The sequence below is a fragment of the Podarcis tiliguerta genome (genome assembly GCF_965153285.1).
Source record: "Podarcis tiliguerta genome assembly, chromosome: 11".
Taxonomy (NCBI): domain Eukaryota; kingdom Metazoa; phylum Chordata; class Lepidosauria; order Squamata; family Lacertidae; genus Podarcis; species Podarcis tiliguerta.
In genome coordinates, this window is record NC_139544.1 from 681,020 (window position 1) to 697,368 (window position 16,349).

Here is a 16,349-nt window from a genome sequence, read left to right on the forward strand (position 1 = left end):
CCCCTTCTCCACTGGTGTTACGCTGATTTCCTTCCCCAGCAGATGGGCTACCTCTCCCCCTACTGGGACCCTCTCCACCATCGTCCTGGAGCCTCCTCTCCGCCTCCCGCTCCGATGGCAGTTCCCTGACATCATGCATCTGCATTTTAGACCATTTGGAGTTTCTGGAGCAGTCTCAAGGGTAGCCCTGCATCTCTCTCTCTCTCTCTCTCTCTCTCTCACACACACACACACACACACTCTATCGCATTTATACCCTGCCCTCCCCGGCTCAGCTGTACAGCAAGTTAAAGTAGTCTAGTCTGCAGGTGACTACTGCATGGAAAGGGACAGGTACGGTACCAATCGCCTAACCTGACATGGATTAAAAAATGGCAGTTTGCTACATTTGTGACCAATGCCTCCATAGAGACAGAAGCATCCAGGATCACACTGGGACTCCTGATGGAGGCTACAGGTGACTATTGCGCCCCATGAAGAGCTGGGAGCTGGCAAACCGAATCAAAATCATTCTGGCCCAGCCATTGGACGCCCATCTGGATAGAGATTCAGCCGACTCTGTTTCCTCCATCCCAACACACCCACCTAAAAATTGGCCAATATATCCAGGGTAGCATCTGGCCTGGGCCATGAAGCAGTAGATCCATGATGTTTGGGTCAGATCTGTGGTTATCTACAAGATATTTGAATAAAGGGTGAATTTGGGGTTCCCCAATGCAAAAAGTGTGATGATTCATTAGGATCCGTGCTTCAAAACCAGGTTTTTGGGCCATGGTATGACCAGGAAGGCATGGATCTGAGTTTTCTGTGGTGCAGGCTGTGCCCCTGACTATGACGTGTTATTTGACAGTGAGTTTGGGTGGTCCAATGCAAAAAACATGAGGATCCATGAGGATCCGTGCTTCAAAAGGACGTTTTTGGTCCACGGTATGGCAAGGCAGGGGTGGATCTGAGTTTTTTGTGGTGCAGGCTGTGCCCCTGGCTATGATATGTGATTCATGGTGAGTTTGGGCTGGCCCAATGCGAAAAGCGTGAGGATCCATGCTTCAAAACCACGTTTTTGGTCCACGGTTTTGCCAGGAAGCCGTGGATCCGTGATTTTTGTGTTGCATGCTGTGCTGCTGGCCATGATCTTTGATCTGATGGTGACTTTGGGCTGATCTAGTGCAAAAATCATGAGGATCCATGAGGATCCGTGTTTTTTAACCATGTTTTTGCGCCATTGCGGCACCACGAAACAGTGGATGCGTGATTTTTTTTATTCTGCCTACAGACTAAGATGTGGTCTACAGTATCATGGTGTTTTTATTTTGTTTCAATATAAAAATCATATGAATTCATGAGGATCCATGCCTCGGATCCATGTTTTTGTGGTGCTGCAGCGCAGCAAAGTGTTGGATCCACGTTTTTAATAGTAAAGTCTGTAGTCCTGCCTTCCAGGTGTGGTTTGACACTGCATTTGTTGGAATTATTGTTAAAAAAGCGTGAGGATCCATGAGGATCCGTGCTTCAAAACCATGTTTTTGGGCCATGGAGTGGCCAGGAAGCCGTGGATCCGTGATTTTTGTGGTGTAGGCTGTGCCCCTGACTATGATATGTGATTTGACGGTGAGTTTGGGGTGGCCCAATGCAAAAAGCGTGAGGATCCATGAGGATCCGTGCTTCAAAACCACGTTTTTGGGCCACGGAGTGGCCAGATAACCGTGGATCTGTGTTTTCTGTAGTGCAGGCAGTGCCCCTGGACATGATGTGTGATTTGACGGTGAGTTTGGGCTGATCTAGTGGAAAAATCATGAGGATCCATGAGGATCCGTGTTTTTTAACCATGTTTTTGCGTCCCTGCGCCCCCCCGAAACAGTGGATGCGTGATTTTTTTGGTGCTTTCTACAGAGTAAGACATGGTCTACAGTACCATGCTGGTTTTATTTTATTTGAATGAAAAAATCATATGAATTCACGAGGATCCGTGTAGATCCGCCTTTTACCTTTTTCCCTAAAAAGCCAATAGATGATGACTCCATTGGACTGGAACCAGCTGCCCACAGACATGGAGAGGAGGGCAGGAAGGATAGCTTGGGAAACAAAACCTTAATGCCTGCAGGTTGTAATTTGCATCTAATGTTTTAATGTTCTTTTGATTAGAAAATTGTCTCAAAGAAACTAGGAAGAGAGCGAACGGCCTCTAAGGGCTTGCTTTTGCCCCACCCGCCCCCATTTTCTTTCTTCCAGTAAGTTTTGGCGGTCATTGTTTGCCAAACTACAGAAACAGTGATAAAAGAGCAAAAAGCACAGCCCCCCCCCCCCCTTCAAGGAGTCCTTCTGTTTCCGTGGCGGACCTTCCTCTCCTCCCGCGCGGCGCTTGGAGGCTGCTCTGGTCCCGATTCACTGGCCTGGGATCGGGGGGGGGGGGGCAGCCGGGATTCGGGGCTCTTTCTCGAGAGGCACTGGAGAGGCCTGGGCTGAGGGCGAGAGGAAGGGGCAGCGCCGCCAGGGGGCAGCAGAGCCGCGCCGCGCCCCCCCCCCCCCCGCCCGAGTCTCCTGCGCGCCGCCTTAGGATCTCATGTGGCGGCTCTTCTCCCGGGCGGCGGCCCGGGGCCGGCGGGGAGGCGCCGGCGGGCGCTGGAAGGGGCAGGAGGAGGCCGCGGCGGTGGCGGCGGCGGCGGCGCCTCCTTTCCGGAGAAGCGGCTGCGGCCTCGCGCTCCTCGTGGGCCGGCCGGTGAGTGCTGGGCCTCGGCCTGGGAGGGAAGGCGCGCGGAAGGGGCGACGCCGGAGCCCCGGGGAGAAGCCGGGGAGCGGCGCGGGGCCTCCGGCGAGCCCGGCCCGCGGAGCTTCTCCCTCGCACCCAGAAGGGCCGCCCGGCCTCGGTCTCTCGTGGCGGGTGGAGCCGCCTGGGCCGCTCCCGGCGGGGCTCGGGAGGCCTTCTGGGCCCGGCGGCCTCGGCAGCCCTCGCCTTGGGCCCAGAAACGGCGCCGGGACCCTCCGCTGGCAGGTTGGGGGGCAGCCGGGAAAGGCCAGGCCGGCCGCTGGCGGTGCGTTTTGGGGGCGCTTCTCTTGAAGCAGAGGTGGGAGGGAGGGAAGAGGGCAGGAAAGGCGGGTCTCCGGAGCTCGTCCTCCGCCTTCGCTGAGGGAGCGGCCTTCCAAATGGAAGAAGACTCACTAAGATAGCAGGCGAAAGAGTCAAGCCGTGCGAAGGGAGAGGGGCCTTGGTTTGCGTGGCCCCTCTGCCCTGCAGACTGGGCATAGATCTTGCTAAACAAAGGGGTGAATACATGGACAAAGCTGGAAATGAACTCTGATAGAAAAGTTGGGAGAAGGAATGTGCTTGCTTCTGGGAGGAACAGCATGGCCTAAGGACTTGAAATACAAATGATGCTACTCCTGGTCAGAGGACTTGGCGCATATATATATGTGTGTGTGTGTGTGTGTGTGTGTGTGTGATTACTTATAATAATAAGTAATTATTATGTATTATTAAAGCATTTATAATCCAGCTTTCATCTGAGGTTCCCATGGTAGAAATATACACAATCCTAACCACAAAATAAAACAGTGTAAAACAAAATGTAGCAGAATCCCCTCAGGGAGGACACAACCCTGAAAGTTGTGCTGCTTGCACTTAGCCTTCTGCTGAAGAACATGATTTTCCACAAAGTACTTAAAACTTATTTCTTCACAGGATGTGCAGCCACATTGTTTACATGGCGTTCTCAAAGTCAAAGCCAAGAGTGCTCAACTGCAATGCATAAGAAGTGCAGGAACTCGAATTGACAAAAGGTACGTTGTATATAGAATTGGCCACCTGGCAACTCTGGGAACTTCCCAAACAGAGATCAGTATTGAGAACAGAAACAGTCACCTCAGAAGAATGAAACCATCGAAACCAAAGCCATGCGCATGGGATCTGCGTTGGGGTGTTAGTTGGTAAAGCTGAATCATTTTAAGTGAATAATAGTGTCATTACATATGCAACAAATTTATCTTAAAATGCCACAGCATCCAGCACTTTCACACGTGACCAGACCTTGTTTTCTTCTTTTGTAGCCATTCCTAGGAATGCCTTGTTTACTCTCAGTATGGTGGAGACAGGCTTGTTTAACTAATTCATGTAGCAAGAGAATGGAAGAGCTGCAAGCTGCAAGATAACCTTTATTAGAACAGTCGCATCAGCCCCCTTCTTAACTTTAGTCAGTAAAACATGTAAACGCCAAGAGGGAGAAATATCAGTAGCCACTAGCCGTGTAAAGAGAGTAAGCGCTCTCTCATTAAGAGGTGAAGAGGATCCATTTCCAAGTTCTCCAACACTCATTGTGTTGCCAACTTATGGGTGGTTCTTGCATTTGGAAAGTGCCACTCCCTAGTCCCTACATCCCAAGCATTCCTGATGTGGGAATAGGCAGGTTGTGGTTGTCTTCCACATGATCTTGCTTGTTCACATGTTACCATAGCAGACTGGGATGGAGCCACAATTTAGACAAAACCTCGGGACATGCATATTGTGGAAAGTGGGCTTAGGCCTCAAATAGATGTCCAGGTAGCCTAACTGCACATCTTTAGGGTGCAAACCACTGGAAAACTACACAAGCTTTACTAAAATGAATGGAAACGTCCATTAGTACTTTTGCTATGAAAATATCGTAAGAATAAAGAGGGGAAGGGTTCTTTCAAATTAAGCCAGATGTCGTCTAGGGCTGGGCAATATCTGATTTTCAACATCATGATAGATCACCAGCTAATCATCATGATATGCTGCTATATCTTGATGTCTGAAATAAGGAAGGATGGCTGGGCTATGGAGGGAGGGGTGCTTTTTGCTGTGTGATCTCTGTGCTGTTTCTTAAAGCTCTGGGTGGTCCTTACCGGTGATGTCTGCCTCCTGGCACTGTTCTGCCATTGGCTGAGATGAGCCGCGGGGAAGCAACCGGAGAGGAAAAGCAGGGAGTGCGACTCCATGGTTCAGGGGCAGCACCAAGGCTGGCACTGTTCTGTCACTGGAGGGAACGCGGAGGGAAAATGGAGCCCAAAGGCTAGCCAGCCAGAGGGAGCCAGCTATGATGGAACCAGTGTCCAAATGGCAGTGAAGCCTGCTGTCAAGTTTGGTAAAAAATTCTCAAGAGAGGGCCAAACATATAGAAAAGAAACAAAAACGGACAAGACAGACAAATCAATGTCTAAATGTATGCAGATGTAATCAATTAATTGACTAACAGTGCAAACCTAAGTGTATCTATTCAAAAGTAAGTCATAATAAATTCAGTGGGCTTACTTCCAGAGAAGTGGGGTCAGAATTGTAGCCTAAAGTTCCTTAATCAGAGGACTGTCTAATGAATGGAAGTTGCAGTGTGTGGTGAATTAAGGTTCAGCCGAATAAAATTTCTGGGCTATACATACCTAATTTTTCTTTTTTATTGCAACTTCAGAAATGGTTCCTACACTAGTATGTGTCGGTAACAAACATCCTCAAGTTACTGTGTTCTTTTTTGGGATTTCTTGTTTTGCACTGATAATATTTTGATTTAATGGTATAAAATTTGAGTAACTCTTTCTTTACCTGACTTTTACAGCTCAATAGATGAAACTATGTATGAAAAACTTGCTGAAGAAACCCTGGAGTCATTAACAGATTTCTTTGAGGAGCTGGCAGACAAGCCCTTTACTCCTCAAGATTATGATGTCTCATTTTCGGTATAGTATTTTATTTTATACTATAGTATTTTATTTTATGAAGAAAGTAGGAAAAACCACTGGGCCGGTAAGATACAATCTAGATCAAATCCCTTATGAATACACAGTGGAAGTGAGGAACAGGTTTAAGGATTTAGATTTGGTGGACAGAGTGCCTGAAGAACTATGGATGGTGGCTTGTAACATTATACAGGAGGCAGCAACGAAAACCATCCCCATGAAAAGGAAATGCAAGAAAGCAAAGTGGCTGTCCAATGAGGCCTTACAAATAGCGGGGGAGAGAAGGCAAGCAAAATGCGAGGGATATAGTGAAAGAAACAGGAAATTTAATGCCGATTTCCAAAAAATAGCAAGGAGAGACAAGAAGGCCTTCTTAAACGAGCAATGCAAAGAAATAAGGAAAACAACAGAATGGGAAGAACCAGAGATCTCTTCACTAAAATTGGAGATATGAAAGAAACATTTAGTACAAAGATTACCATAATAAAGGACAAAAGTGGTAAGGACCTAACAGAAGCAGAAGACATCAAGAAGAGGTGGCAAGAATACACAGAGGAATTATACCAGAAAGATATGGATGGCTTGTACACCCCAGGTAGTGTGGTTGCTGACCTTGAGCCAGACATCCTGGAGAGTGAAGTCAAATGGGCCTTAGAAAGCACTGCTAATAACAAGGCCAGTGGAAGTGATGATATTCCAGCTGAACTATTTAAAATTTTAAAAGATGATGCTGTTAAGTTGCTACACTCAATATGCCAGCAAGTTTGGAAAACTCAGCAGTGGCCAGAGGATTGGAGAAGATCAGTCTACATCCCAATCCCAAAGAAGGGCAGTGCCAAAGAATGCTCCAGCTACTGCACAATTGCACTCATTTCACACGCTAGCAAGGTTATGCTTAAAATTCTTCAAGGAAGGCTCAAGCAGTATGTGGACCAAGAACTCCCAGAAGTGCAAGCTGGATTTAGAAGAGGCAGAGGAACCAGAGAACAAATTGCAAACATGCGCTGGATTATGGAGAAAGCTAGAGAGTTCCAGAAAGACATCTACTTCTGCTTCATTGACTATGCAAAAGCCTTTGACTGTGTCGACCACAGCAAACTGTGGCAAGTTCTTAAAGAAATGGGAGTGCCTGATCACCTCATCTGTCTCCTGAGAAATCTCTATGTGGGACAAGAATCTACAGTTTGAACTGGATATGGAACAACTGATTGGTTCAAAGTTGGGAAAGGAATACAACAAGGATATATATTGTCTCCCTGCTTATTTAACTTATATGCAGAATTCATCATGCGAAAGGCTGGGCTGGATGAATCCGAAGCCGGAATTAAGATTGCCGGAAGAAATATCAACAACCTCAGATATGCAGATGACACAACCTTGATGGCAGAAAGTGAGGAGGAATTAAAGAAACTTTTAATGAGGAGAGCGCAAAATATGGTTTGAAGCTCAACATCAAAAAAATGAAGAACATGGCCACTGGTCCCATCAGCTCCTGGCAAATAGAAGGGGAAGAAATGGAGGCAGTGAGAGATTTTACTTTCTTGGGCTCCATGATCACTGCAGATGGTGACAGCAGCCATGAAATTAAAAGACGCCTGCTTCTTGGGAGAAAAGCCATGACAAACCTAGACAGCATCTTAAAAAGCAGAGACATCACCTTGCCAACAAAGGTCAGTATAGTTAAAGCTATGGTTTTCCCAGTAGTGATGAATGGAAGTGAGACCGGGATCATAAAGAAGGCTGATCGCCGAAGAATTGACGCTTTTGAATTATGGTGCTGGAGGAGACTCTTGAGAGTCCCATGGACTGCAAGAAGATCAAACCTATCCATTCTGAAGGAAATCAGCCCTGAGTGCTCACTGGAAGGACAGATCGTGAAGCTGAGACTCCAATACTTTGGCCACCTCATGAGAAGAGAAGACTCCCCAGAAAAGACCCTGATGTTGGGAAAGATGGAGGGCACAAGGAGAAGGGGACGACAGAGGACAAGATGGTGGACAGTGTTCTCGAAGCTACCAGCATGAATTTGACCAAACTGTGGGAGGCAGTGGAAGACAGGAGTGCCTGGCGTGCTCTGGTCCAGGGGGTCACGAAGAGGCGGACACGACTAAACGTCTAAACAACAACAACAATTTTATTTTATTTATTTTTACAGGTGTTTTTGCTATAGTCTCAACTTCACTTTAGACAGTACCATAAATAATTTCTGGGTATAAGAAAGCTTCCCTGTATGAGACTCCTGCATATTCCTGCACTGCGGGGGGTGGGGTGGGGGTTGGACTGGATGATCTGAGAGTCCCTTCCAGTTCTATACTTCTATGATTCTAAGCATATGATTTCCCGGCTGTTTAAGAAACTCTGTTCTCATAAGGAGCTAGTGGAATGGTAGGACCACAAGGTGGCACAACTGGAAAATAGCTGAAACCACAGTTTCAGCTTGCTTGTGATAGAGATAAAAGCATATCTAAAAATTAATTCTATCCTAAGGAATCCTCAGTCCCAGCTCCTGCCCACCTAGCAGTTCGAAAGCACGTCAAAGTGCAAGTAGATAAATAGATACTGCTCCAGCAGTAAGGTAAACGGCATTTCCATGTGTGTGTTGCTCTGGTTTCGCCACAAGCAGCTTAGTCATGCTGGTGACATGACCCGGAAAAACTGTCTGCGGACAAACGCCGCCTCCTTCGGCCAGTAAAGCAAGATGAGCGCTGCAACCCCAGAACTGTCAAGGGTCCTTTACCTTTACCTTTTAGTACAGCAAATACTTTTTCTCATGTGTGTGATATATAACAAAAAACTACAATGAGCATTTGGTTAATTATCTCTAAAAACTTCATGGTTATAGTGTTTCTATAAACGTGGCACAGACAAACGCCATATGCTATGAAATGATGTCAAATGCTTGTTTGTGTGGTTTGCACATTTTTAAAATTAGAAGTAATGTGTTGACGGGTTAGGTACAACTTATGGTATCTAGCATGATACTGGTAATACAGTAATAGCTGTTTGGGAATGTATTATATGATATAGCTGTCAGGAAAAGCATGCTGGAATGCTGCTTTTGCTATGAAATAACGTAAAGTCTAGAAAGCTTTCAGTTGACATGGAAGTAGTTTACCATTTTGTTTATTTTATAAAGACATTTCCAAGCTACTGTTTGGCCCTAAAAAGGACTTCAGTAACAGCTCAAGGTAAGGACAGTAAAACCCAGAACAAGATAAAACAGTCAAAGCGTAGTCGACAAGGGAGACCGTACCCAGTCATACTAAACACTTGGTGTAGTCTAAACAAAGTCTGAGCTTAAAAGGAAGGCAGGCAGCCAAGCCAAATTTAACCATGTAAGATTGTGTAAGGATAATAAGTGTGGGGATTTAATATCTGAATTACTCTTAATTATTATCTCAGGAGCCTTTCTTTTTTAGAGTGGTGCAGATTCAGTCAAGAACTGGAAGCAGGGCCCATGCTTTTCAAAACCTAATTGCATTGCACATTTGAGGACACATTCTTGAGGCAACCTCCTAGGACTCAGTTCACCAGCTGCAGTCCTGGCTGCTGCCCCTTCCTCTTCTTAGCTGGAGTTGAGGCCTTCCTGCTTCAGAGCTCATGCCTGTCAACACATGACACAGGAAAGGAAAGGACAACAGACAGGGCAGAGAGTAAAGTCCAAAAGGCCATGTGCCTAACAGGCTTAGACCATTTGCTGTGAATTTCCAAATTTCTAAGATGTTAACACTTGGAACTAAGAAAATGAACCATGAAAACATTGCAGTTGGTCTCCCAAATAACATGGTGAAAAACACAAAGTAATGCCAATCGAATGCTCCTGGGAGCTTAATGAATAGAAAATCCCTTAGACAATGCTGTGCAATATAGACATGTAGCCTGAAAGAAACCCCTGCCTTTCTGAATAAGAACATTCCAGAGATAAAATTTGGTGACTGGACACTTCATCAAAAGTATAAAGCTGTAGGTTTGAGACACACACACTCGTTGGCAATCCCCTACAGCCGGGCTGGGGCCCAAGGGCCACTCTTCAGGCTTCTCTCTGTGGCCCTTGGGACTTTTCCCAGGCCACCCCACCCTCCCTGCTCAGCCACCCTGCCTTTTCCCCAGCCACAGTCTTGAGTGTGTTGGCCTGGCTAACGTGTCCTAATGTCTCTTGGCTGCCAGGATGGAGGGTGGGGCGTATAGAAATGAGCCTGGTGTACAAAGGCTGAACTACCTTCGTTTCTTTGCCAGTTTCTTTCTTTGGCCCACTTCCCATAGGAATAAGATCCCTGAAAGAGGGTCCCATTGGGGAAACTGCCATCTGAAAAAGGTGCCATATTCCTGCGCTTCTGTTTTTGTTTTGTTTTTAAGTCATTAAAATTTACCTAGACACAGTTTTCCACCTCTGAATTATTTGTTTCAGTCCATTACCTTGTGGACTGGATTCCTAAACAGAAACTGGAAACAAAGAATGTGAATCAAGTTGGTTTCTAGGGAAAAACCAGGCAATCCATTTGCAGTATTGTTTGGTCATCCAATGGAACGTTATGTTATTCATACTCATATACCGGTATATAGAGAGGGGAGGAGATATAGATACCCCCCCCCCCCACCAATCCTTATTCTTGAGAGTATGGCTTTACAGCACAGAAAAATGTAGAAATGCAAAATTCAGTTTGGATGAGAAGTAATAATAGTTTATTTGCACTTATTTGAAAAAATAGGTTATTTAATCATTTTTGCTCTCATGTTTTAGTTGTGAAATCCTAATCAATTATTACTTGCCAGACCCTGAGATTTCTACGTATATAAATATATTGCAAGTTCTTACAGATAGCTTGTTTTGTTTTGTTTTCTCTCCCCGCTCCCAATTTATTCTGTAGACTGGAGTATTAACAGTTAAATTGGGTGGAAGCATGGGAACATATGTGATCAACAAACAGACACCAAACAAACAGATATGGCTGTCCTCTCCAAGCAGGTAAGCAAATGTCTGTTTGTTAGACTGTTCTAGAAATTTTACAATTGAACTAAAAGATCTCCTACCTCAGCTTTATTAGTTGCATGCACTTTGGAGACTCAGAATGGCTTGTACGGATTTCCCAGGCAGCCAATATCAGGTGCTAGTCAGGCTGACAACCGCTTCGGTGATAAAGTATGTGATTATTTTCCCCCACAGCCCCTGGAACTATTTGTATGACTTTCTCTATTTTGCAGTGCTAGTCATTGAACTTAGGCTTTTGGTCAGTGAGTGACACCCTCTGATGCACCGTCCATTGGGAGCACTGATCCTGCACTGCGTCTCTGGAATGCTGAGCTGACAGATACCATATTGTTGTGCAGTGAAGAGCAGACAATGTTTTAAATGAATAAATAAAATATTAAAACATACCTAAGCCAGTGTTAGGATGTGGAAAATTAGAGTATTTACTTTCTAGTATGTTACAGAAAACGACAACACAATTTTCTGACTGCTGTTTAATAAAGTGAGGCTAATTCAGGTGGGCCATCGTGAGGATTGGACCATCAGGAATGAATGAAACCTAAAGCAAGTGTCCCGTTTTAGCACAGAGCTCCTGTGGTGGCTGTGGGGTGTCAGGAGAAGCAGGGAAGGCACCAAGGCCTTTTGGACCAGCAGAATAGCTAACTCTCCTACGGTCAGGAGCTGTCAGGGGGCTGAATTTTTTCATCTCTAGCTGGTGCCACAGTCAGGACTGCCCCAGAACTTTAGTGGCATGTATGTTAAAGTTGTGAAGCCAACTCCAACCTTTTAGAAATAGATTGATTTTTCTTTGCCCTAATTCACCTCATGCCAACCAGTTGGCTTTCAATCACACCATAGATCATATTGTGTGATAACTTAATGCAAATAGCTGTGGGAGTTCCAAGTACCCATTTCCAGCATGCACATCCTTCCTTCTGTCATATTTGGTTGATATTTAAATGTTGTTCTTGTTAATTGAATTTATATCCTGCCCTATACCAGGAGTCTCAGGGCAGTTCACACAACAAAATCATAATACAAAACCACAATATATATAATCAAAATAACAACAACCCAATAGCACCCCCCCCCCAAAAGGGCATAGGATGTCATGTTCTCAGTCATGTTCTTGTTTGTTCTTTCACAGTGGCCCGAAGCGTTATGACTGGACTGGAAAAAACTGGGTTTATTCTCATGATGGAATCTCTCTTCATGAACTACTTGCAATGGAATTTTCTGTTGCATTAGAAACCAAATTAGACTTATCAGCTCTAGCACATGCTGGAAGAAAACATTCTTGATAATATCTATCGCAAAGAATTCAAAGACTTTGAACTTTGACACATAGTCTTCCCCTTTTTTGTAAATGTGTTAATCCAATTTTAAATTCTGCAGGATGTCTGTAAACTCACTTTTACTCTGCAACAATGTGAAAACAATTCCCACCCCGCTGCCGCCTGGTTTCTTAATGTGTTCAGGTATTTTCCATCCTCGTTTGGATTGCAGACACAGTCTTTGCTGCCCAGCCTTTTAGCTAGAATTAAGGAGGGCATTTGGATGTTCTATTGAAGACAATTATTGTACTAAGCTCTCTCTAGGAGCGGCATCCATTAAGGCAGACTGGCACCGGAAGCCGAGTAGAATACCTGTTTTGGAATACTGGTGTCAGCCGCTACTGCAGTAGTGGGAGCAGGTGATTGGCCGACTGAAGCAGCAAGCCCAGTCCATCATGTTATGTCCCACCACATAGCTGGGCAATAACCTATCCGTGGACTCTGCTTTGGTCCCTCCAATAGCATTCCTGAAAGTGAATTTGTCAGTAGGGGTTTAGTTCCAACTGAAGCATAATATTTGCCTGGCTATTTCACATACAGAAGTATTAAAAGTTGAGTCCTTGTTACTTTCCTAGGAATTAGTGGATTAACACTTAAACACTTGTCAGAATGGTGGGTTTAGCAGTGTAAAAGGTAAGGTAAAGGACCCCTGGATGGTTAAGTTCAGTCAAAATCAACTATGAGGTGTGGCGCTCATCTCCCCTTTCCAGCCGAGGATGTCAGCGTTTGTTCGCGACTTTTCCAGGTCATGTGGCCAGCAGGACTAAATTGCTACTGGCGCAGGTCCTGCTAGGTTGGCAGGAGCTAGGACAAAGCAAAGGGAGCTCACCCTGTCGCACGGATTTGAACTGCCAGCCTTATGATTGGCAAGCCCAAGCAGCTCTCCCTCTGCACAACGCCTCTCCAGTGAAGCGGCAGAAGCAGAGCCCCTTCCATTTCTCCTCCTGCTTCACTGAAGGGGGGCTGCACAGAGAGGGAGAGCTGCGCAGCACCTCTCCAGCGAAGCGAAGCCAGGAGAGCAAGAGGGGTTGGTGCACACTGACCCCTCTTGTTCTCCTGGCTTCAGCGAAAGCAACACGAAGCCTCCGGAGCGCAGCGGGGCAGCTTGGATTTTCAGAAGACATTTGGCAGCTCTGGCTAGTAACAACTCGCAGTCTGAAAATGGAACTATGCTTCTGACTATTTTTACAGATTATGAACTATGCCAATTCTGCTGTTCTCTAGAATGGTCTCTCCAAGCATGAAAAATAAAACAAGAGGGAAGAAAAAGGAAGAACCAATGAGAATATTTTTTTAAAAAAAACTTTTGGTGGACAGGTCTGGCCATTAATCACTGAATTATTTTCTTGGAGCACTCCAACCACAGAAATTTGGAGGGGTTATAAACTATTTTTCACATGAATCTGTTCTCTTCCCCTGTGCAAGTCAATGGAGATCTCCATTCTACCTCCCAAAATACTGAAGCTCACATCCCCAAGTGACTCTTGGAATAAGAGGGCCCTTAGCACAGGGTGTGTGTTGTGTGGGTGACATTTAGCCAATCTTTCCTGGGGCTCAATGGTATTTTCCCCACCACCCTCTTTCTCCTTTGCAAGGCTTGTGGAGACCTCTTCCAGGAGATCATAGAATCATAGCCTCCCTCCGCTGTCCAAAAGTTGTCTGCAAAGCCAGTGAGGAATCTGTTTGACCTTATGCTCTTGGCTGAGTTTGACATCCAACAAATATCCGGGTAATTGAAGTCCCCCATTACTACTATCTCCCTTCCTTTTGCATGCTTGGCCATCTGTTCCAGGAAGGCATCATCTATGTCCTCCGTTTGGCTTGAGGATCTATAGTAAACTCCCACAATGAGGTCTCTGTTATTCTCTCCCTTAATTTTGACCCAAATGCTCTCACTTTGGCTTTGAGGTTCTAAATCTTGGATCTCTTCACAGGTATACACATCCCTGACATATAACGCCACTCCTCCTCCTTTCTTGTCTGGTCTGTTTCTCTGAAATAGATTGTATCCCTCCATTATTACATTCCAATCGTGGGACTTATCCCACCAGCTTTCAGTGATGCCTATTATGTCATATTTAATTTGCTGTACCAAGAGCTCAAGCTCATCTGGTTTATTTCCCATGCTTTGCGCATTAGTGTACAGACATTGAAGTCCATTAATCATTCCCCCGTGTCTCTTATTTAAGGATTTTTTCCTCCCACCACTAGGTCTGCGTGCTGTTTGCTCCATTTGGTCTATGACATTTGGATGATCATCTTCATCAGTTGATAGACTCCTACCTTCAGGAGCACTGTCTCCCTCCCCCACATTAGTCAGTTTAAAGCCCTCCTGATGAGGTTTCTGAGATTTTTGGCAAAAACATTCCTCCCAACCGTTGTGAGGTGCAGCCCATCACTTGCCAGAAGTCCATCTTCAAGAAACTGCAGTCCGTGATCTAAGAATCCAAACCGTTCCTGTTTACACCATTTGCGAAGCCAGCTGTTCACTTCCACTATTTTTCCCTCTCTCCCTGGGCCACGTCATTCAACTGGGAGGACAGATGAGATGACAATTTATGCATTTAATTGCTTCAATTTCCTGCCCAGAGCCTTGTAGTCTCTTTTGATCTTCTGGAGGCTATTGCTTGCAGTGTCATTGGTTCCCACATGAACCAAGAGGAAGGGGTATTTGTCAGTGGATTTTATGATTCCTTGCAGTCGTTCAGTTACATCTTGGATCTTAGCCCCGGGGAGACAGCACACTTCCCGAGACATCTTGTCAGGCCCACAGATCACTGCTTCTGTTCCCCTCAGTAGGGAATCCCCTATCACCACTACACGCCTCCTCTTAGGTTTGGTCAGGGTTCTTCCGTGAGCTGTCCGTTCCAAGGTCTCCTGCACATTCCCTGAGGACTGACTTTGCTGCTCGTCTTCATATATAGATGAGGCTGTATCACCCAAACTACCATTGGTGAAAGAAGCCTCCCCCCACCCCCGGGTTGAAAAGGTAATTGTTAGAGAGTGATATTTTCCTCACCACATTGTTTTCTGGGGATCCATGCTCTCCCCCCCCCCCCATTCCTATTGTATCCCTTACACTCCTGTGGGAGATACTGCAGTTATGAGTCTGACATTTGGTACACTTCATCCCCTCAGAAGGAGGGCAATGCCTGCAAATAGCATCCAATTCTGACAAAATGGGAAGTTAAAAGACTTGTCATTTGTATAACAAGCAAATTTTAAAGCTGCCCTGCACAAAAAATCTGGGTGTATCTGCCTTCAACCATTTGATACACTAAATTTATGAGGGAAGTGGCTATGATTGCAAATTTCATTCACTTCTGTAACAAGAAAAAAATTAAAGCCATTTTTAGATTCCCCATTATAGTGAAATGGATAAAAATGACCTTAATTTTTAATAGCTCTAATTTTTGTCCCAAATAACAAGTAGAAATGCCTGTCCCTGTTGTGTGGAAGAGCTTTTATGTTGAGATAAGAAAGGTGCCCACAATCTGCACTTTCCAGAAGCAATCAAAAGCATTTTTTTTACAACTAGAAAAATTGGTCTCTACTTTACTAGGACTTTAGTCTTGTTTAACATACATTTGGTGTTTTCATGTTTTTAACTTTTTAACTGTAAATTGCCTTGAGACTGATCATTATTAAGCAGTAGTAAGCTTACCAAAACTACAGCTATGAGTCAAATCTTGTGGCCACAAAACTATCACTGTACAGTCACTGGTTGTCAGTGATTCAAACTGGAACTCTGACTTGCACCATCCAGGTCTTATATTCACTACAGTGGTACACATACGCTTCAGGTTACAGACTCCACTAACCCAGAAATATTACCTCAGGTTAAGAACTTTGCTTCAGGATGAGAACAGAAATTGTGCTCCGGCGGCAGCAGGAGGCCCCATTAGCTAAAGTGGTGCTTCAGGTTAAGAACGGACCTCCAGAACGAATTAGGTTCTTAACCCGAGGTACCACTGTAGTTGTTTTGTTGGTTCAAACAGAACTCGCTGCTCTCAAATTGGAAAATGTTCTAATTGTGACTAATGCATATATATAATAGAATCATAGAGTTGGAAGAGACCACAAGGGCCATCGAGTCCAAGCCCCTGCCAAGCAGGAAACACCATCAGAGCACTCCTGACATATGGTTGTCAAGCCTCTGCTTAAAGACCTCCAAAAAAGGAGACTCCACCACACTCCTTGGCAGCAAATTCCACTGTCGAACGGCTCTTACTGTCAGGAAGTTCTTCCTAATGTTGAGGTGGAATCTTCTTTTGTGTAGTTTGGATCCATTGCTCCGTGTCCGCTTCTCTGGAGCAGCAGAAAACAACCTTTCTCCCTCCTCTATGTGACATCCTTTTATATAT

At 45.2% G+C, this 16,349-nt stretch overlaps 1 protein-coding gene across 2 annotated transcripts; it reads left to right on the forward strand.

Moving 5' to 3' along the window:
- The first annotated feature begins 2,545 nt into the window (after positions 1-2,545).
- On the forward strand, positions 2,546-12,100 carry FXN (frataxin). 2 transcript variants are annotated; one of them, XM_083403539.1, is made up of 5 exons: positions 2,546-2,716; positions 3,677-3,774; positions 5,562-5,682; positions 10,551-10,648; positions 10,885-12,100. In XM_083403539.1, exons 1-5 carry the CDS (start codon positions 2,561-2,563, stop codon positions 10,895-10,897), a joined length of 486 nt encoding a protein of 161 aa, XP_083259665.1. In that variant the 5' UTR covers positions 2,546-2,560; the 3' UTR covers positions 10,898-12,100. The 2 variants fall into 2 exon arrangements, with proteins under 2 accessions (XP_083259665.1, XP_083259664.1); XM_083403538.1 differs by having other exon boundaries at positions 11,799-12,100.
- The last annotated feature ends 4,249 nt before the right edge of the window (positions 12,101-16,349 follow it).